Consider the following 23104-nt stretch of genomic DNA (forward strand, 5'->3'; position numbering starts at 1 on the left):
AGGTGAGAAATGAAAGGTGGACAGAGAGCTACTTGTCTGTCCCTTACCCTTCCTGAGTCCTCAAGATGTTCTGAATCTGCTCAGGTTCTGAATCTCCAGTGGTCAGGGAGGACCCCACCTTGACCACTCCGATGTCTAAGTGTCCACATGACCCTTTATTGTTACAGAGAGCGTACTCCAGGGAAGACCGGCTCCCTTGGGAGACCATGACAGTGAAATGTTTAAAAACGACAGTAAGCCACCATGGAGCCACCTGGAGTTTCCCAAAGCAGGCAAATAACCACAGAAATAAGCACCCAGTGAGAGCTGGGAACCGGGGAGCGGGACACAGTGAAGATAGACAGACTTCCGATGGGCCTTACCTGCTTTTCTATGAAAGCGTTGATCCTCTGCAGCATCCCTTCACACGTGAACTCGTAGGGCATGTACGGCTCAATCTGCAGAAACAACGGGGCACCGTGTTAGGGGACATGGGACACGAGACACCGATTCTCCACTGACTCACACAGAGGCTCGCACCAAGTGGGAGCCTTGACAGGTGTTAAAGCTACATGCCTGGGACTGGACAGACTGGGCTCAGGCCATATTGCATCTTCTCTAGACCCTGAACAATCTACCTTCCCCAAGTCGCAGATACCTGATGTGTAAAAGAGCGGCAAGTAGAAAAACCCGTCTCTGTTAAGCTGTGGTGAAGGTACATGGCGGAAAACTGGTTGGATAGTGTAAGGTACATAGTAGGCCTTCAAAAAGGTGGATGTTATCACATGCTAGCAGGTAAACCATGGGGGGGGGTGGGTAAAATGCTATGGCTGTGGCTCATCAGCCTCTCAGGTTGGACAGAACACATTACGTGCAGAGATTTAGCCAACATCTGCTGAAGGAATACCCAGTCACTGCTCTGAGGAAGGCAGGGAGGAATGACTGGTCTGTAGTAGTAGGTGAGGAGAGAGCACATCCAAAGAACTCCTGCTGCAAAAACAAGGGGATGGAGTACAGCTGAGTAACTCAGCTAGAGGCCCCGGGAGGGCTGAGGTTCTTTTTTCCTTTGAGACCAGGTGGTGGCCTTGTCATATAGGTGAGGTGACCTTGAACTTACGATCTTCCTGTCTCCACCTCCGGGGGTGGGACTCAGACATGTGTTATCACATCTGGGTTACTTGGTGCTGGGGATGGAACCCAGGACTTTGTGTATCCCAAAAGCCAGAGTGTGAACTATGACATGAAAAGATGGCAGTTGGGACTGGGAGCTGGTGAGACAAGGTACAAAGGGACTCAGAGCATCACAAAAGTCTCGTGATTTCTATACAGGGGCTTGCACTATCTGGGGAGAGGATAGGAAACCCTAGAAGGTCATGGGGTGAGGGACATTCTGATCTGACCCTAGAAGGTCATGGGGTGAGGGGCTGCTAAGACAACTGAGGGAGGATGGGAAAGATGACCCTGGGCTCTGCTACACAGCACGGACTGACACACTGACACCAGTGTCTTGAGGGTCACAGGAATGGGAAGTGGAGATCACCCGTGAGAGGAAGTCACCAGCAATCCATCTACATGGAGCATCGTTGGTGACAGGACAAAGAACCATCTTTAGTGGTTCCTTCTTGAGCCTACACTTACCCATCTCCTCACAGCACACACACACCAACAGGTAATAACCAAAGGGAAACGTTTTTGAGAGGAGAAGTAGAGGGCAGGCTGTGCCTCGGGGCTTCAACAGCAGTCCCGGGCAAACTTAGTCCTATGGGATGGTACACTTCCCATGGGGTGGCCAGCCCCATCTATGGTGGAGGTAGACATCCCTTGTCTTCTCAGAATGGCTCAGAGGGTGCCCTGTATACAACAGGTGCTTAATCAATGCTTACTGAATTGATCAGAAAACTCTAGAATGGTTACTTTAACAAGATTCTAATGTTTAGGTAGGAAAAAATACAGTATCCGCTGTAGAAAACTACAAGACTGGGTAGGTGGCCCAGCTGCTTTCTGTGTAAGCATGAGGACTGTGTGTAGATCTGCAGCACCCGTGTGAAAACTGGGTGGGATGGGGCATGTCTGTAATCTTGGTGCTGGGGCTGGAGACAGGGGGATCCCTGGGGCTCACTGGCCAGCCTGCCAGGCCAAATCAGTGAACTTTAGACTATGTCTTAAGAAAAATAGGAAGTGAAGTGCCATAGAGAAGACACATGCATGTGAATGTATATGTCATGCCCCCATGTCTACAAGAACATGTACAACCACACACACACACACACACACACCAAAACAACTTTATAAACTTTACCCTTTGTAGAAGGTAACATAAGCAACCCAATTTTGCAAGCCTCTCCAAGGACATGATTAGATTATGTGAGTAAGTAAGATTGCTGCCTTCATGCCTGGGACCCAGGAACCCCAAAAACCCAAACCCACATCTGTCACCAGCTGTTTTGTCTCTCACAGAGCCTCCTTGAAACCCTTAGGCCAGATGCTATGGCTAGACTACGGTCTGAGTCCAACTCAGGAGGCCAGCTCTGTTTACTGAGAGCAAGAGACGGCAACACTGTGCAGTCCCAGGTCCCAGGTCTAATGCAGGCAGGCAGCAAAACCAAAACAGAACAAAAGCAGCAACCTTCTGGTTTAAGATGGCTTTCACTGCGTCCTCCACTTCCTCTCGGTTGTTGAGATCCACGGTCCAGACGTGTGGCCGGCCGATGAAGACTTCTGCGTACGGGTGCTGAGATGTCAGCTGGAAGAGAGAAGGCATGTTGCATCTTAGTTTCACGCACACACGACTGCTCCGGGAAAGCTCTGGGCTAGACAAAGCGCTCTGAACTCAAACAGGAGGTAAGGCATTCTTGTTCTCCCTGGAGCAACCAAAACCTTCTAATCTAAAGAACAGGCAGATTAAAAACAAAAAACAAAAAACAATAGTGCTGGGCGGAACTTTTGAAGCCCGCTGGAGATAGAACAATGTCATAACCAAGAGGCTCCGACTAGGTGGTGCCAGGTTGAACTTGGGGCCTCTGTACAGGGAGTGGCGCTCTATCACTAAGAAGGGCCTGTAGCCTCTGTGGTGGTTGATATGGACTGTCAGTCTGACAGGAGCTAACCTCTGGGCATGTCTGTAAGAGAGTTTCTAGATTTTGTTGATTAAGGTGGGAAGAGCCACCCAATATGGACAGCACCATTCCATGGGCTGGGGTCCTGGACTGAATAAAAAGGAGGAAGTGAGCTGAGCACCAGCATGCATCTCTCTGCTTCCTGACTGTGGATGCCTGTGACCAGCCGCCTCAGGCTTCTGCGGCCATGCCTTTCCTGCAGTGATGGACTGTACCCCTGGAATTTGAGCCAAAATAACTCTTCCTTCCCTAAGCTGCCTTTTATCAGTTGCTGAATCACACAGATGAGAACAGTAGATAACGCACCCTTGTAGCTATCCTGGGCTCTTAAGGACTACTTATTCTCAGCCAAGATTACCTCCATAAACTCAGTATCTACTCTGCGGGCTGGGACAGACAGGTAATCACAGAAAATCACAATAAAGATCAAAGCTGGAAGCCAGGCATGCCTCTGATTTCTTTACTTGGCAGGTAGACAGGAACCACAAATTCCAGGCTAGCCTGGGACTGCACAGCCAAACCCAGTTTCAAACCAACACACGATGCTGGGAACTACACGGACATGAGTAACAGTGCCCATAGGGGTGACAGTAGGAAAAATTATGCCATTGTTTCAGAAACAATCATAGCAATCCCAGAACATGAAGTTTATTGATTTTAAAATGTATGTATGTGCGCATCTGTGTGTGTATACGCACAGGTGCAGACAGTTACTGACCAAAACCAGAAAAGGGTCTAAGGTGCCCTGGAGTTGCAGTTACAGGCAGTTAGTTATCAGCTGCCTGACAGCGGTGCCGGGAACCAATCAAGAGCAGTATGTGTTCCTAACCACTGAACCATCTCTCCAGCCCCAGAACATAAAATTTATAAAGACAATTTAGAACCAGGTGTGGTGGTACATGTCTGAAATCCCAGCACTCAGGAGGTAAAGGCAGGAGGTTCAGAAGTTGATTCATCCTAATCTACAGTGTTTGAAGCTAGTCTGGGCAATATGAGCCCTTGTATTAAAAAAAAAAAAAAAAAAAGTAGCCAAAGAAGCCAAGCATGTACAAGCACATATCTCGGCTACTGTGAACTCTTTAAAAGACCACCCTTGCTCTTTTCTGCCTGGTGTCCTCTTACACCTCTTTAAGGCAGTGGGTAAACAAGAGCCTTTTACACACTTGTGGAAACATTTCAGGTGATGACCAGGGCATCAGGAAGACTTGTCACTTCCCAAGGAACCTTTATTATCTGTCTGTCTGTCTGTCTGTCTGTCTGTCTGTCTACCTACCTACCTACCTATCTATCTATCTATCCATCCATCCATCCATCCATCCATCCATCCATCCATCCATCCATCCATCCATCCATCTATCTACTGAGATTGAACACAGGGCCCCTGAATATATTAAGCATGTTCTTTACCATCTACTACATCACCACCCCAGAGAGCTTGTCTTGCTGGGATTTAATGTGGACTCACAGAATAGAATTCTTAGAGGCCATCTGAGTGCACACTGAATTGTCCAGGACTGTAGTTACAGTGTAATATATATATATTACAAAAAAGGAAATGTCCTTTTTTGTTTTTTAAAGACAAAATCTTATGTAGTCCTGGCTGCAGCTTCTAACTCATTAGGTAGATGAAGATGACCTTGACCTTCTGATCTTCCTACCTCTACCTCTAGGCTGCTGGGATGACAAGCTTAGACAACAATCTAATTTATATTAAACAGTCTAATTTATATGTATATTATGTGCTTGGTTTACGCAGTGCTGGGGAAGGAACCCTCCTGCATGCTGGGCAGGCTCTCCCTGTGCCTTCTACTGGTTTATTTGAGACTTCATCCATGAACAGTCACTATTTCAGAAAAATGTCACAGCAACATCAATGTCACTCTGGGTACTATCCTCTAGTAAAACATGCCTCCATGGGTAGATATCACATTCATGACAGCTGTGTATACGTGTGTGATATGTACACAGATTATACTTGGCTCCCTTTTCATAATGTTAACATAAGAAAATAAGGCTGGCAGTGTTCCGCTGAATATTTTATCCCCTTTAAATACAACTGTTCGCTTGGAAGGTGGAACCAGACATCCCATCTTCTACTATAATTCTTAGTACATAATACTGAATGAAATACCTATTATTTTCCTAGAAGTAATTTTTTACATTTCTTTTTTATATATTATAAACTAAAAAAAAAAAAAGATCTACAAAGGCAAGTCCTATTACTTGCAAATTTCATTTCTGGTTAGAAAATATGTTTTATTTGTTCCTTCTTTATTAATTTACTGACTCATTTATTTACTGCATGTGTCTGTATGGGCAACGTATGTGCAGGTACATGCCCTTGTGCACGTGCTGAGGCCAGGGGAAGACACTGAGTGCCTGTCTGTGCTGCTCTCCACCTTATTCTCGTGAGACGGCGTCTCTCACTGAACCTGTGCTCACTGTTTTTAGCTAGACTGGCAAGCCCCAGTGATCTCTGTTCCCCACTACCCCAGCACAGCTGCGACAGGAGCTGGAGTCAAGCTTGTACGTTTGTGCTCAGGATCACACGCGTGTTCAGTAAGTGCTCTTGCCCACCGACCAATCTCCGCAGCTGGAAAACACATCCTAACACCTTTGTTACACGAGCTGCTAATGCTACGGCCTTTGCTTTTGAGGCCAGCCTGGCTCTCTTGTTTTCCCTTCTCCTTCAGATTCCATACAGACATAGATACTTAGAGAACTACAAAGCTCATTAGCACCCGCCATCTCCTCACCACTGCGCTTCGTACCTCAGCACACCAGCCGCTGCAGGCCCTGTTTGGGGCAGGAAGCTAGGAGCACAAGCCCCTGGGAGAGCCTCCAGAAGATTACAAAACCTTGCAGTCCTGAGGCTGCTGCTTTTCTTGGTTTCTGCACAGGCTCCCTCTTCTGTCACGGCCCTTGTTTTTCAGGCTCTGTGGTCAGCGCTGGAGACTTTGCAGGCCCACAGAGCTGTGGAAATCTTTATTTGTCAATTAATAAAACTGTATAAAATATTTTGATTCAACACCAGTCCACAAGGTCTTTGCTCAAGATAGGCAGTGGGCTAATCCCCAGCCGTCATATATTATTTATCAGCCTTCCTATATATCACAGGGATTCCAAGGTTCTTGGGTTCTACATAACCAGAAAACAGCAAAGCCAAGTTCAAATCTAGAGCCTTCAGCAACCGAACAGCTTTATGTGGATGTGTTTGTTTGTCTGTGTTTGTGTGTATGAGTGTGTACACATGTGTGGAGGCCAGAAGTCAATCTTGGGTGTCATTCCAAGACCCCTGTGGACTTTTATTTTTGAGACAGGGTCTCTCACTGACTATGAACCCATAAATCAACCTAGGCTGGTTGGCCAAAGAGACCCGGGGATCTGCTTGTCTCTGCCTCCCTAGCACTGGGATTACAAGTGCACACTATCACACCCAGCTCTTTACCTGGGTTCTAAGGACTGAAATCAAGTCCTCCAAGCCTTTTTATATCAACTGAGCTGTCTTCCCAGTTCCAATTCAATATCTTTGAGCAAAAAAAGAAAACATCTTAGAGAACACCACCCAATTCTTAAGAAAAAAATGAACAAAGCCTTAAAAATCACTCTTAAAATATATATGTATATATGTATACACACATGTATGGGTATATATATATATATGTGTGTGTGTGTATACATATATGTATATGAATATTTATCTGCCAGAGCTGCATTTATGCCATGTTAGACCTTTTGAGAGGGTGGGCAGACTCTTACATCATTTCTACTTTGTGGCCTAGAGAACCAGCTAATTAGTCCATCTACTGCTAAAATTTCAACGGCCAGCAATATCACCATCGACTCATCTACATAGTAGTGCAGGCTCCCTTCCCCTCCCCTCCCCTCCCCTCCCCTCCCCAAAGGCCCCTGCTTATTTACAAGGCTGCTCTAAGCACTTAGCAAACACACAATGCTGAGCTATTGCTGTTTCATTCATTTGCATTTGCTGAGGGTTACTTAATTTTACGAGTGAGGCGTTTTTGATTCATTAGCCTCTCAGAACTCTGTGTTCCTCCTTGATAATTTATTGAGGACTGTCTGATCTCAGCCACTTGAGTGTGTATCTGTCAGTAGATTTACTGAGGCATCCTCCGGACAAGCAGCATCTTGGGAAATATGAGAGGCGACTTCAGAACCGCTGTAGAACCTCCGAGGAGACTCTTTTTACAGGAACCTATTAATACATTCCCCAATGTAAAGTTAAAGATCTAATTTATATTAAAGTACAATGAAGCAACTCCATTCCTCAGGGCATTCTGGGGTCTGTTTTCCCTGCTCTGAGTGACAATGCACTCTGAAAACCTGGTCTGATGCAAAAATAAAAACAAAGCTAAGCTCAAATTTAGAAACCTCAGTTTTCCCCCTTTTCCTCAAGCGAAGGCCAAGACAACTGACCTTGATCAATGTTTGTGTGTGAGGGTAGTTTAACAGAGGTCTACTGGACACAAAGACAGTCTAGTACACTAAGAGACGTTGGGTTAAAATTTTTCCATTTGCTGGGGTAAGAGAGATCATTTCTCTCTGTGTGTATATACATGTTTGTGTGTGTGTGAGCTTTCTTGCTTACTCTTCACTTTTTTTTTTTTTTTTTGGTGACAGGTTCTCTCAATGAACCTGGAGCTTGCCAATTCCCTGACTAGTAAGCCTCCCCATGCTGGTAGCATATGCCACCATGCCTGAATTTATCTATCTATCTATCTATCTATCTATCTATCTATCTATCTATCTATCTATCTATCCATCCATCCATCTATCTATCTACCTACCTACCTACCTATCTACCTATCATCTATTTATCTAACGTGTATTCGTGAATGCCAGTATGTGTTCCGAGTACATGCCTGTTACCCAAAGAGGCTAGAGAAGGCAGGGATCCCCCAGAACTGGAGTTACAGGTGTTCATGAGCCACTGGATGTGGGCACCAGGAACTGAACTCCAGTCCTCTGCAAGAGCAGCAAGCGCTTTAACCATTCCCAGCTCCCTCTGGAGCAGTGGTTCTCAACCTTCCTAATGTCGTGAACCTTTAATACAGTTCCTCACGCTTTGGAGATCCCCAACCATAAAAGTATTTCAGTGCTACTTCATAACTGTTAATTTTGGTACTGTTATGAATCACAATGTAAATATCTGATATACAGAATATGCGACCCCATGGGGGTCGAGACCTGTAGGTTGGAAACCACTGCTCTGGAGGTTTTGGAGTTAGAAATCTGTAGACTTGTTGGCAGCTCTTTTCCAATTAACATCTTTGGTTAAGGAGATGTGGGGTTTTTTGAGAGCCGCGAAAGCAGGGCACATGGCTCTTTCTGCCATGAGATCAAGGTCACCACTCCCCCCAAAGCTGTTAGATGGTCTTCTCCTGTATGAGGCAAACTAACCTTGGGTCTCCTTTGTTCATCCACTCTAGAAGTTCCCGCTTCTCCTCCTGTCTCTTTAAAGCCCACCCCACCCCCTTTCTGTTAACACCGAACATTCTTCCCCACCCCACCCCCTTTCTGTTAACACCGAACATTCTTCTGTAGCTGGAGTTTTCCTGTCTTCCTTTGCACAACTCGAAGGTAACTCCCCTCTTCCATCCACTCAGCTTTTATTTTGGGCTCATGTACTTCAGGTTGGCCTTGAACTTGTTACATAGCTGATGATGACTCTGAACTTCTTACTCTCCTGCCTCCACCTCCAAAGTGCAGGAATGACAGGTATGAGCCACCACACCTATTTCGTGTGATGCTGGAGATGGATCCCAGGGCCTCCGCATGCTAGGCAGGTGCTCTACCAACTCGGCCACATCCTCAACCCCACTCAGCTATCTCTGTACATTATATGATGCTCAGCTGCCTTCTCATGCTCCCATATCAGATATGGAGCTACTAGACAGTGGAAAACACTCTGCTCAACTCCCCCAGTAGGGCGGCTAGTACCACAGGCTGTTGTGCAGATAAGCCCAGCTTCTGCCCACTCCCTTGGGCATCTCTGCCTCCTGTGAGAACACTGGGCTGATGGAATTGTCTGGATGAGGTCATATGTGAAGCCACAGATGACAGGAGTCCACACTCCTTCTCTTGTGGTCTCATTTAAGGGCTGATAGAATCATCCCTTGCAGGTGCTTCAAGGTCTCTTTTTTTTTTTCCTTATGCCACAGAGAACGAGTGCCCTCCCCAACATCAGCACAATCACATGATTAGGTAACGGCAAGCGACAGAGGACAATGAGCATTTCCTCAGTATTGGCTGATGTGAGCGCTGTCATGTAACATCATTCCCTGAGCATGGGGTAGAATGTGTGTAGGAGTGTCATCTGTGTGTGTGTGTGTGTGTGTGTGTGTGTGTGTGTGTGTGTGTGTATGTGTGTGTGCGTGCATGCGTGCACACGCTCATATTTACATGTGTATGCATGTGTATGCATGTGGAGGCCAGAGATTCACCTCAGATATCCCTCTTGTTCTTTGGAACAGGGTCTCTTCCTAGGCTGGCTGGCCAGCAAGCCCCAGGGATCCCCGTCTCCTTCCCCACAGTTCTAGGATTCCAAGTGAGTACTACCATGCCTAGGGGTTGCTTTTGTTTTCCTTAAACATGTGTTCTAGGGACTGAACTCGGGCCCTCCTGCCAGTCTGGCTAGCACATTATCTACTGAAGCTATTTCCACAGCTCCAACTCTTAAAGCTTTTAACACATCAAGAGAAGCCACCAACATATAAAATGAGTGAAAATATTTGCAAATTGTGTCTGATAAAGGGCTAATACTCTAAATATCCAAGGAACCTCTACTACTCAAAAGCAAAAAAACCCCTCAACAAACCCCATTTAAAAATAGGCAAAAGTATTGGGTTGCGGTGGCGCAGGTTTTTAATCCTGGCACCCAGGAGACAGAGGCAGGAGCATCTCTGTGAGTTCGAAACCAGCCAGGTCTACAGAGTGAGTTCCAGGACAGCCAAGGCTACACAGAGAAACCCTGTCTCTAAAAACCAAAATAATAATAATAATAAAAAAAGGGCAGCGAATCTAAATAGACATTTTATAAAGACTTCCAAAGAGCACAGAGGGAGGGGAAGGAGAGAAGAAACGCACCGGATGCACTATTTGGGGGACAAGTTCAGGAAAGTGTCCCAGAGGGTTAAAAAAGCAACAGAATTGAAAAATGAATGTTCTAGAAACAGTTGCTGCTGTGTCACACTAGGACTTTCCACCACTGTGATTCACCAGCGAGAGGCCCTGAGGGATTCTGCTTTAATGTCCCCGTGCATGAGCAGTCAGGAGAATCGCTAACTGCCCAGAAGTAACAAGGAAGCCAATCTCATGGCTTCTTGCACACACCTGGGTCTGCCCTGTCTCCCCCACCTTTGACGTGGATCACCCACACGGAGCTGTAAATGGCTTCTGTTTATCGCCTGGAATGAATCCCAGCCATGCTCCGTGGTGATTCATCACCCAAGCACAGGTTTCAAGAGCATTTGCAAAGGCGGATGGAACCAGGCTCCTGTGAGAGGCTCGAGCAATGAGGGGATGGCTTGACGGCGTGGTGCTTGTTGAGGGTGAGCTAAAAACGCAGGAGCATCCCTTCCATCAACTCTGATGTCTTGTCTCTAGAGACTGATGTTATCTCTGTGTGTGTGTGTGTGTGTGTGTGTGTGTGTGTGTGTGTGTGTGTGTGTAAATGCATGTGCTCACCTACAGAGAGAGGTCACGCGTGAACCTCTGGGTGTTGTTCAGGCACTGTCGACCTTGTTTTCTTGAGGCATAGTCTCTCATCAGCTTGGAACTCACAAGGAAACTAGGCTGGCTGGCCAGTGAAGCACAGGGATCCACTCGCCTCTGCCTCCTCAGTTCTGGGATTCTAAGAGTATGCTACAACACCTAGCTTTATACAGAGCTCTGGGGATTTAACGGGTACGGCAAGCACTTTATTGACTGATCCGCCTCTCCACCTCTGAGGCTGACGTTCTCTGAACAGTCACTGGCCACCATTTCTTCTGCACCTCCACCACGTGCAATGCAGAAGAGGTGAGCAAGTGTCCCTGGTGGTCTCCTCGTTCCAGCTGTCGGCTGTGAGGAGACTAGAGCACCCACCTCGGTCATTCAAAATAGAGTTGGGGGAGGGGCCGGAGAGTTGGCTCAGAGGACAGGAGCTGGCTGTGTGGACATGCAGACCTGAGTACGAAGCCTCAGTACATATGGAAGAAGCACGGTGGGCGTGGTAGCCTGCTTTTGATCATAGAGTCTAAGAGGTGGAGGCAGGGGATCCCAGGGCAAGCTAGGGCAGTCACATCAGTGAAAGACTCTGCCTTAATGAATAAAGTGAAGTGGGGGGGCAGAGGAAGTCCCCCCCACTTCACCCTCTTGCCACTACAAACATGCCTACGCACATGTGTATAACTGCATGTGCACACACGCACACACACGTGCCACCCTCCCATACACAGACAAACACAAAACCCTAAAAGAAAGCGGAATGCTTTCGATACTCACCTCTCTCAGGGTCGGCTTGCCAATGAAGAAGTCTGTGTTTTTGCTGCTTTTGGGAGGGTTGAACTTGGGGTTCAGGAAAGCACATCCATTTGCGATGGCCTCCAGGGGAGCTGGGCCCTCATAGGGGAATCCCAGCCCAACGAACAGCTGTAAGACAGGAAAACACATCACATGAACGTATCAGTCATGGCTGCGTCTCAGCTCCTGTGGTCTGCTTCTGTGGATGCCTCTGACGTACTGCAAGGGCCTTAGATCTTGAGGCTGGTGGCTTGGGACAAAGCGCAGGGCTTATACCAGGATCTGCAGAAGAGACTGCAAGACCCTGGCGAAGGGACTTGCCTCGTTCCCATCTCCTTTTCTGATATGGAAGTAGAGAAGGGTTGGGGGCTGTTGGGCCGTGGGGGTGGGGTACGAAACAAAAAACCAACAATAAACCCGAGACCCAACAACTGTCTTTCTGCCACTCAGCAGGGCACATAACTGCGAAAACACTTGCTTGACTAAACAGAAGGTTTCTTCACTCAAGCAGGGAACAAGGGGCCCTTTCAGGGACTCTGGGGACCGGGGGCAGAGAGGTCACTTAGTGGTTGGATTACAGTTCAAATGGAACTGCTTTCGAACTTGGGAGGTCCGTAAACACAGGTTTGATGATGGAGTTTTCACTGGGGACACCACCAGCTGCAGGTTTTTGGTTTTTTGTTTTCCCCTCTGTGGAAGCAGAAGTTGCAAAGCCTGCAATTCCCAACTTTCCTCCCCAGCTAGCAAAACTCGACTTTCCCTAGACGGACAGTAGAGGGCAGCAGAGACAAGCTAAAGGTCCTTAGCCCCCAGCAGGGAGCTGCTGGGACAAAGGGATGTGACACCATGGGTCAGTGGGTCCCCAAATGCAACGGTCTCTGTGTATACCAGGTGTGGGGATACAGTGCTCTGCGGGACTGTTGCTAGGCTGGTTCTAATCCTGATTCTCTCTGCCCACATGCGGAAGCCAAGTCCAAAACGCCTCGAGGCACACATCCCGTGACAGGGAGACTTGGGGGTGGGGGTGGGGGGGTGATGCGTGTCTGGTGGGAGTGAGGTAGGGTGGAGGATGCTGGGGTTCCTTGTACATTCGTGTTCAGAAATGCCCGGGCCATGTCCCCCAAGAAATGTAACTATCCAGGCAGGAATGAAGATATTCTAAAGATAAAGAGACATTAGAGTCCCACCCCTGTCGATCAGACACGGAGACAATGAGCCTCATGGAACTGGAATTTCCCTTTGGTCTGACACCGAATGAAGGGAAAGGTCGGCGTCTGGTGTCAGCCAGGGGGGAACGTGTCTCCCAGGAAGAGACTTCAGAGTCTGACAACTTGTCAGACAACCTTTCAGGACGGACTGGAGCTGAGACAGCGATGGGTCAGTGATGGGCTGAATCACACCTTGACCAGGACTGCCTGTTGATGAACATCTCTTGTGCTTTGTTTAAACCTAAGACCTGTGTCAGGACCCCAAAGATGATGTGGGAGTCTCTAGACCTGTACTTGTTCTCTCCCCGATGTGGCCACAGTTGAGTAACTCTCTTTTCGGTATCTCTGGTCCCTCTAATTGACCCACTGAGGAAAGATGCTGGACTTAACCTGGCATGTCAGGGCTGCCAGGGTCTAGATCTGACTCTAACAACCCACTAACAGCTGGGAATACAGGACAGCACCAGGCGTCGCCTCTCGAAAAGGGAAGAGAAGAAAATGCTGGCCGGTACAGACAGGGTCTTGGCAGGTTTAACCGGAGCAGTTGGAGCCCACAGTATTTCCTGACCTCTGAAAATGAGGGCCTGCCAAGAAGGCCCTGATGCCCTCCTCAACTCTACATTGTCAAAAACAACCTTGGAAGAAATGGGAGAGCAAGTGCTTATCCATTCAAACAGAGAATCTTGTGGGGGCAGGGGGGGGGTGTTATCTCCTTTAGATCAGCCAATCTGAACCTACTATTAAAGAATTAGAGGCTATTGCTCGATGAACTTGAATGTGACCTAAGCTTAATCATATCTGAATAACTATTTGCACCAACAATTATGCACTACGGGCGCCAGAATATCTCAGCACACATAAAGAAAGATGTAGGGGGCTGGGGAGACGGACGGCTCAGTGGGTACATAAGTGCGTGCTGTGCAAGCATCAGAACCTGAACTCAGAGCCCACACAAAGCCGGATGCAGCAGCACACATCTGTAATCCCAGTCTCCTACAGGAAGACTGGAGGCAGAGAAGAGAGAATCCTGAGGATCCCGAAGGCCAGCTGGTTGGGATGATGAATGGTAAACAACAGGGACTCTATCTCAAACAAGGTTGAAGGTGAGGATGGACAGCTGACGTTTCTGTCTGACTTCTACATGCCGACTGTGGCGTTCAAGTACCTGCACTCATAGATATGCACACGAACACACACACACACACACACACACACACACACACACACACACACACACCATAGACATACACAGATGAAATAATTAAACACTTTGGGCTAATTCTCCCAAGCCTCACTCACTTTCTTCCAAGGACGCTTATATCACAAGTGAACACCACACCATTTCTCTCTCTCTCTCTTTCTCTCTCTCTCTCTCTCTCTCTCTCTCTCTCTCTCTCTGTCTCTCTCTCTCTCTCTCTCTGTCTCTCTCTCTCTCTCTCTCTCTCTCTCTCGTTTGTTTGGTTTTTTGTTTTGTTTTGGTTTTTTTGTTTTTGTTTTTTGCAAGACAGGGTTTCTCTGTGTAGCCCTGGGTGTCCTAAATTTCACTCTGTAGACCAGGCTGGCCTCGAACTCACAGAGATCTGCCTGCCTCTGCTTCCCAAGCTCTGGGATTAAAGATGTGCAACACCACTGTCTGGCTATTATACCATTTCCTGGCAGTGAGTTTTCTTGTCACACTAATTAAGATGACAGGAAACGATGCATGACTTTGAAACACTGTAATAACAGTTTCCTGTAGGCTGTCAGGAAGCATTTTTCCTCTTGGTTCCTGTGTACTCGTTACCTGTGACAGCACAATGAAGACATGTATGAAGGTCACACAGCACATCTAAGGGCTGAATGACAATAATCCAGGTAGAGAAAACCTACCATCTCCAAGCAAAGGCTTCTGCCTACGTACAGTCTTGCCACACACCTCACCCATGCCAACTTGCTTTTTCTGTTGATCCCTCCCTCTCCCCAGCCTCTGTCTCCCTCTCCTTCTTTCTGAGGAGTTCATTGTATTTCCACTCCACCCCTATAGAATTCTTTACCACAGAAGGGAGGAACACAAGAAGCATGTGAGGACCGGGAGAGGGCTCGGTGGGTAACAGCACTTGCCCTGTGACTGTAGCCCCAGCACTGTGTGAGACGGAGGGAGATTCGGAGGCTTGCTGGCCCCCAGCCTGGCTCCAGGTTCAGTCAGAGACCCTGTCTCAAAGGAATACGACCGAGTGTGACAGTGCAGGGCACCTGCTGCCTTCCTCTAGCCTCGGCACAAATTCACACGGGTGTACACACCTGTATACATATGTGTGCACATACACACACACATACAAAAATTGGGTAGAAGGAAACATTCAGTGTTGAGGTTTAACTCTTCCAGGGAAAATTGGCCACACACACCGTACGGGCTTCAGTCCGTCCTCCAGAAGGCCAGAGTCTAACAAGGACCCTCTAGATGGCGGAGGTCTCCATGGCCACCCACCAGTGAGTGTTTCTAAACAGGAAGGTCCCACTCTCCAAATTAAAACGACAAGGAAGATCAGATAAAGGGGCGTGTGTTTTATTCCTGGCAAGGACTGGGACACCCTGACACAGTCACTGAGATATTTTTCTCTGTTTTGAAAGGAAAAAGAATTGTTTTTAACTCCTAAGTGAGTTCACGAAGATTCTGTTAACTACTCCCAGGCTTGGTCAGCTTCATTTTCTTCTATGTATGTATGTATGTATGTATGTATGTATGTATGTATGTGTATATGTGTATATGTGGTTATGCGCATATGTGTGTGCATGTGTGTGTGCAGGCCAGAGATCGACCTTGGATGTCTTCCTCATCTGCTCTCCACATCGTTTCCTCTCTTCTTTGGCTAGGCTGGCTGGCCAGTGAGCCTCAGGGATCCAGTGGCCTCCACTTACAGTGCTGGGGTTAGAAGCGAATACCACTACAATCGGTGTTGTAGATGTGGATTGTGGGGATCAAACTCAGGTCCTCATGCTTGGGTGGCAGACACTTTACCCACAGTTACCTCAGCCTCAGTCACTTTATTTTAATTAATTACTTCATTATGTAGTGGTGGCTAAACCCAGAGAGTCATATATACTGGGAAGTGATATATGACAGAGCAACACCCGGACCCCAGTTCTGGTCACTTTTAATGGGGAACACCAAGAATAAAAAAATATTGGACCTACAGAAACTCAGGATGTACTTTTCTGATCATTATTAATTAGCCAGTGTGGGAGGTTCAGGAAGGAGTTTGGGCAATGAATTAATCTCAGCTTCCCAAAGAAATTGATTACTGGTCAGCATGGCTGGGGCAGAGAGATGATGAACAGCACAGGTTGTACCATCAGGAAGACCAGGATTCAAGTTCCGATGCTAACATATCCTCTTTCGGTAACCATGGCAACCGCCCTTTTGTATGGATTCTTGAGGTTCATTTACAGTCTATTCTCACTGGTTCTGGAAGCTTACCTAAGATAATACAAGCACTCTGTCTCCTTAGGAGCACAATGGGGTCAACACTGGTGCTTTTTGTCATGGAGCTGCTGTGAGGACTGAAGGAGATAGTCTGTAGAAACATTTAATATTCTCAGGCTTGGTGCCTAGTAATCATGTGAAAAATAGTTGTCCAAGTCCAAGTCCAGCTGTAATTGCACACAGCCGAGCATTACGTATGCTCCTCTACCACACAGTTGGAGGTGAAGTGCCTTAGGCTATGTTTGTGGGTTAGGACAACTTTAGCCCTTGAACGTGGTTTTGTGAGTTCTCACTGTTTCTCCCTCCCTCCCTCCCTCCCTCCCTCCCTCCCTCCCTTTCCTTCTTATCACAGAGATCCTCCTGCCTCTGCCTCCTAAGTGCTGGGATTAAAGGTGTGCGCCACTCTGCTCAACAAGTTCTCACTCTTTCATACACTACTAACTAGACTACCAGAAGAGAGAGATCATACATTGTGCCACGCCTTCCCGACAGAAAGGCCAGGCCTACAAACGGTACGCTATCGCTAGACCTCTTCTGTTGGTTCTTAATACAGTAGCGGGGTAGCAATCTAGTTCTAGGAATAGGTATTTATATCTTTATATAGGTATTTATCCCTTTATATCTTTAAAGAAGAATCCATACAACGGCTGGTGTGATGGTCAGTTTTAACTGTCACTTTGACACAACATAGAATTCCCTGGGGAGGGAGTCTCATGAAGGATTGTCTAGATCAGACTGGCTTGGGGGGGGGGGGCGCGAGCATCTTGATTGCCTTAATTGCTGTGGAAAGCTCCAGCCTAGAAGCGAGTGCCACCATTTCCTGGGTTTGGCCCTGGAGTGTGTAAGAACGAAGAAAGCTAGATGAGCTAGCTGAGCCCCAGGCATGTACAGAAGCCTTTCTTTGCTCTTGGATGTTTGTATTCCTTACTTGGCTGTGGCTGTGCTAGAACATCCTGACAGAAAGTAAGTTAAGGGAGAAAAGGCTTATTTGCCATATAGTTCTATCAGGACAGGGAAGCCATGATGGCAGGAGCGTGGAGGGCCTGGCAGCCAGGAAGCAGACTGATCCATTCATTTTCATCTTTGTACAGGACACAGACAGACAGCAGACAGCAGAGACACACACAGAGACAGAGACAGAGACAGAGACAGAGACACAGACAGACAGACAGACAGACAGACACACACACACACACACACACACACACACACACACACACACACACACACACACGAGAGGAGGGAGGGGGAGGGGAGGGAGTGAGGGAGAGGGAACCAGGAAGTGAGGCTGGTGACTGACTTCCTCCAGTGAGGCTCCCTGGCCTGGAGGTTCCACCACTTCCTGACAGCACCAAGTGGTCAGGCCCGGGAGCTTATGGGATACTTTGCATTTGAAGCTCAAGGGATACAATGTGACCGGCTGCTTCCTGTTCCTTGACATCTCTGCAGTGATGGACTGCAGCCTGAAACTGTAGCCAAAGAAGCTCTTTCTCCCTTGGAACTAGATCATCAGGAAACGGAGAAAACAACTTCTTTATCCTGATAGTTTCACTTAGCTTGAAGCGTCTCTCTGCTGATGCTGAAGGACATAGAGAGTGGCCTTCCTCATCCGGTTGGCTGCTCAGCACTTTCTTGGGCTGCAAAGCCTCTAATGTGGGCTGCTTTTGGATGTCTACGGAACAGTTATGATGGCCAAGTGACACAGGACTTAGAACACCTGTTTCAGCATTACCAACTGGCCAAACGGGCCACCAAAGCAGCACTTTCTAGAGACTGGGTTCCTGGGGCAGACTCCTGACTTCTCCCAGCAACCTTAGCGCCTGGTGCCAGAGATGAAACAAGCCAGACCACAAACACCAGCACCAAACTTAAACGTTCCACCACATTGCCATTTGAAAGCCAATACCAAATCCAAGGTATTTACAAGGTATGTGTTAATTCATTGACCTAGACATGGGAAGTGACCAGTTCTTAGATAACCTTGACCAACTGACCTATGTTCTAGCTCAGGGGCAATTTGGATTTCTGACTTTCAGATTTGTGTGGTCAACTTGTATGTGAAAGCCAGACACTGGGAAGAGGCCTGTGAGAACATGTAAGCTCCTCTGAATGCTGAGTTACCTGGATCTGGTTCTGGAACTCATTGAACCTCATCGCCTAGTGACAGTTAGCTCCGTCACTTTGACACAACCCAGAATCACCTGGGAACACGGTCTCAATGAGGGACTTTCTAGAGTAGGTTGGCCTGTGAGAGAGTATCTTGATGATGCTAACAGATTTTGTGAAAGACCCACCCACTACGGGTTGCATCATTCCCTGAGCAGGGCATCGAGAACTGTGTGTGAAGAAAGAGAGCCCAGCACAAGCAAGCATTCACTACTTCCTTTTTCTCTGTTCTTGACTATGGATGTAGCTGCTTCCAGTTCCCACTGCCTTGATTTCCCCACAAGGGTGGGCCATAACCTAAAATGGTGAGCCTTTTTTCCCCTGAAGTTTCTTCTGTTGGGTATTCTATCACAGTAAAAACAAAGGCACTTTGTTAGGTAGAAAGCTTGAGACCAGCCTGGGCCACACGAGAGCCCGCTTATGAACAAATCCTTTTGTTAAGATGTTTAGGAAGTGCCAGGTTGATGTCCAAAGTGGGTTAGTCTGCGGGCATGCCTATGAATAAGTTCATGGAAAGACCCAGCCCACGGTGAGCGGCACCATTCCCTAGGCAGGGGCCCTGAAGTGTGTAAGAGTGGAGAAATTGAGCTGAGCATAAGTAAGCAGACATCTGAACATGATGCATCCGTTTCTGTCTGTTCTCGACTTTGGAGGTCTGCTACGACTAGCTGCTTTACACTCCCATGGCTGTAATTTCCCCGCAAGGATGGAACATAACCTGGAATGGTAGACTGAAATAAATCCGTTTTGTCAGGATATTTTGTCACCACAACAGAAATGAAACCTGGGAAAACCCAAAGTTAGTTGGGTTTTGGGGAATTTTAGCTTTGTGTTTGGGACTGTAGTTAGGCACAGAGGCGAGACTGTTGGGTGAAGTACACAGTCCACATTTGTCACACTTGTTTAGGCGTCTAGAGATGACTTGGTGAAGAACTGGGATCATTATGGGTGACCCAGGTCACGGAGGGAGGAATGGTGGGGGTGCTTGGAAGAGGAGGCATGAACAGCAGCTTCCCCTGCCAGGCTACAGTTAGAATTGGTCCTTGACTACAGAAAGGCAAGTTCTGAGTACAGCTAGAGAGTAGAGCCCTAGACACTCTTCCACTGGAGAGCAGGTAGGATGTGAATCCTCCGTTCACTATGGCCCATTGATAAGAACCACCCAAGAGAAGACGGGGAAGCAGTGGAGTTAAACCTAGGGAGGGAGGCTGGTGATGCTCAGCTGGCAGACTGCCTCACGTGCACAAGGCCCTGGGCTTGATCCCCAGCACCACATAAACTGGCTGTGGGTGTGCGCACCAGGAATCACCACATTCAGGAGGTGGAGGCAGGAGGGTCAGAAGTTCAAGCTCATCCTTACCTACATGGTAAGTTTCAGATCAGCCTGGGCTACCTGAGATCCTGCCTCGACAGACAGACAGACAGATAAACAAAAAGAAACGAGGCATTAAACCAAATGTAAAATATGCCATCCTAGTGTGTCATGATAACTGGTTCCACCTCCTCTTCTAGAGTCTGCTAGACTAAATGACCTGTCTGTGGTCTTCAGATAGATAATCTGTCCATCAAAATTCAGATAATAATTTGTTCATCAAAATGTATAGCCCTGTTAGAAGAGGCTTCTAGAGTATAGCAACTTCCCAGCACTTGAAGGCCCAGTTTTCACGTTATACCAACATCCCTCTGTCTTCTGTGGCTCCAAAGGGCATGCTCAGACAAAGCTCTACTGAGCAAGGGTGCTGTGGGCCAGATGCAGACTTTCAAAGACAGCATACAGGCTGGAGAGGCAGCTTCGTGGTAGCATGCTTGCCCTAGCATGTACGAGGCACTGAGTTCAACCTCCAACACCGAAGGAGCCCAAAACAAAGCAATACCAAACCCAAAGATGTCTCATTAACAAAAACAATGAGCCCCGAAGTGACCGAACACCAGCCATTTCTCTGTATGTCTGGAGATCGTGGGGAGAGGAGACCAGGGTTGCTTCCCTCTTTAGCTGAGCCCGAGGAGAATCTATTCATTCTACAGACATTTCTCATCGGCAGCTCCCGTTCTCCACTTCCAACATGGATGGGGAAAAAAAAAATTGCTTTAAAATTGCTCAGAGGCACAGAAGAAGGAGTTAGAAGTGGGAAAAGATATAAACGCAAAGCCAAACTAGTCTGTGTCAATTTTCCAAACTCCAGATTCATTCAGCTCGGTTGTTTACTGCTGGGATCAAAATGGAAGTGGAGTCTTGGCCATACACTATCTTGTGTTCCTCATATCTGCCAACGATCTGCGTCATGATTCCACATGAGGTGCTTTAATATATTCTCTAAGATTTATTTGTATTTTAAATTATGTGTAGCTATGTGTATGTGTGTGTGTTTACACATGAGTGCAGGTGCCCATCAAGGCCAGAGGTATCAGATCCTCTGGAGCTGAAGTTACAGGTAGGTGTAAGCACCCCAATGTGGGTGCTGGGAACAGACTTGGGGCCTCTGGCAAGGTTGCCTGTGCTCATAACTGGGGAGCCATCTCTCCAGCCCTAATATATTCTTATCAGAGAAACAGGGGCTGCATAATTCCACTAGGGCATCATCATAAGGCATAAATTTTAAATTAATTAATTACTTTAAAAGTTTATGTGTATGTGTGCCTGTTTATCTCTGTACCACATGGTTGTAGTACTTACTGAGGCCATAAGAGGGCGTTTGATCCTCTTGAAGGGGAGTTAGAAGTGGTTGTGCCTGATGTAGGTGCTGAGAACTGAGCCCTGGTCCTCTGTAAGAGCAGGATGTGGCTGAGCAGTGGTGGCATACGTTATAATCCCAGCACCCAGAAAGCAGAGGCAGGTGGATCTCTGCAAGTTCCAGGACAGCCAGGGCTTCACAGAGAAACCTTGTCTCCAAACAAAACAAAACAGAAAAGAGCAGTATGTGCTCTTAACCACTGAGCCATCTCTCCAGTTCCACTACCTGCTTTATATAAAAAGATCTATATAAAACAGGCATGCGTCTCATGCTCGGAAACCAAGCTGCACTCTTGGCCATGTGGCCTCATTCAACATCATAGCTGGGTCTTGGAAGCTTTTTTTTCCCCCTGTCTTCCCCCAGACAGGAAGGACCTCAATTTTGGCCTATTTCTCATTTCTGACAAGGTGAATGGAGGGTAGGCAAATAAGGGTCCTTTTAAAATCTGCAAGGCTGAGGGAGCCGTTCCTGAGGTCGGGCTAATAGAAGCGTGCGAGCCGGTAATGACACACTGTGAAAACACCTCTGCCACGGTGTTATTTGAGAGGAACTCGAACGTTCAGCAGGATCTCACCCAAGAAAAGTAAAACGAGGCAAATGGAAGAAAATAGCATCGCTGCCGTGAAAGGGCCCGGGCGTCCTGACGACTCGAAAATGTCACATTAAGAAAGAAAACGACAGGAAGAGAGGAGGAAAACTGGGGTGCGTCTCACGGAGCCACAGCAGCCATCAGATGATGGGCGACCTTTAAGAAATTAAAGTCCTTATGAGAAACCCGCTGCTTGGCCAAAGAGTTAAAATTTATCAAAATATTTTATCTCTGGAATCACGCGTGAAAATGTCTTGGAAGCAAAAAAAAAGAATCAAGTGTGTTTATAGATGGAGAAATGGACAAAATCCACATAGTTATCCTTTTAACTGGTGAACAGTCAGGAACTTTTGTTTACAAGATGACTCGCATTACTGTGTGTGTGTGTGTAATGTGTGTGTCTGAGTGTGCGAGCATGCGTGTCACGGCGTGTAAGTGGGGGTCGGAAGACAGGTCTGGGGAGTTCTCTTCTTTTTCTTTCCACTGTAGTGGTATTTGCTCCGCCCATGACCTTGGGCTAGACGGCCCAAAGGAGGCGATGCTTCCTGCCACTGAACGGGGACCTCTGAAAAGGGGTTGGACATGGGTCACATGCCCCTTCTCTCTGCTCCCACCTGCGAGGTGGATTTGCTCCTGGTCAGACCAGATGACGACTTCTGCTGTCTACTCCGTTCTGTAATCGTGAGTCTGTTTCCTCAATTTATATCTTAATAAATTCTGTTACCCATTTAATAGACTCACGTGGATTGACCGTAATATTCTACCTTTTTGTGGGTTCTGGGAGTCAAACTCAGGTCCTCAAGTGTGAGCAGCAAGTACTTCACCTGGTGAACCATATTGCTGGCTCCCATCCACCCCGTCTTTTGAAAATCTGTGTGTGGCCCAGTGTGGTGGTGCACACCTTTAATCTCCACACTCAAGAGGCAGAGGCAGGTGGATCTCTGTGAATTTGAGGCCAACCTAGTTTACACAGTGAATTCCAGGACAGCCAGGGCTATGTAGAGAGATTCTGTTTCAAAACAAACAAACAAGCAAACAAACTAACTAACTAACTAACAAAAAACCTTTGTGCAAGTATGCAGCACAGAGGTCAGAGGACAATCTCAGGTGTCACCCACACACCCCTTCTATGTTGCATGAGACAGAATCTCTGTGGCTCATTGCTGCACACCAGGCTGGCTGACCTGTTAGCGTCTGGGGTTCCTGTTCCTGCCTCCCTTTTTGCACCAGAAGCACTGGAACTACAGATGTGTGCTCCCACACTGGCCTAGGTGGGTCTTGGGGATCCAAGATGACTTGCATTACTGTGTGTGCATGTTTTTGAGTTT

General features: G+C 47.4%; 1 protein-coding gene across 1 annotated transcript in view; it reads right to left on the reverse strand.

Annotated features, from left to right (window-relative positions):
- Positions 1-23104, reverse strand: part of Mgat5 (alpha-1,6-mannosylglycoprotein 6-beta-N-acetylglucosaminyltransferase) — a 265798-nt gene that overhangs the window by 12857 nt on the left and 229837 nt on the right. The window contains exons 14-16 of the mRNA XM_059280607.1: positions 11601-11747; positions 2606-2722; positions 363-437 (exon numbers count right to left, since the gene is read on the reverse strand). Coding sequence (XP_059136590.1) covers positions 363-437; positions 2606-2722; positions 11601-11747 — 339 coding nt within the window. The remainder of the gene's footprint in view (positions 1-362; positions 438-2605; positions 2723-11600; positions 11748-23104) is intronic.

This window comes from Peromyscus eremicus, chromosome 15 (assembly GCF_949786415.1).
Source record: "Peromyscus eremicus chromosome 15, PerEre_H2_v1, whole genome shotgun sequence".
NCBI classification, from domain to species: domain Eukaryota; kingdom Metazoa; phylum Chordata; class Mammalia; order Rodentia; family Cricetidae; genus Peromyscus; species Peromyscus eremicus.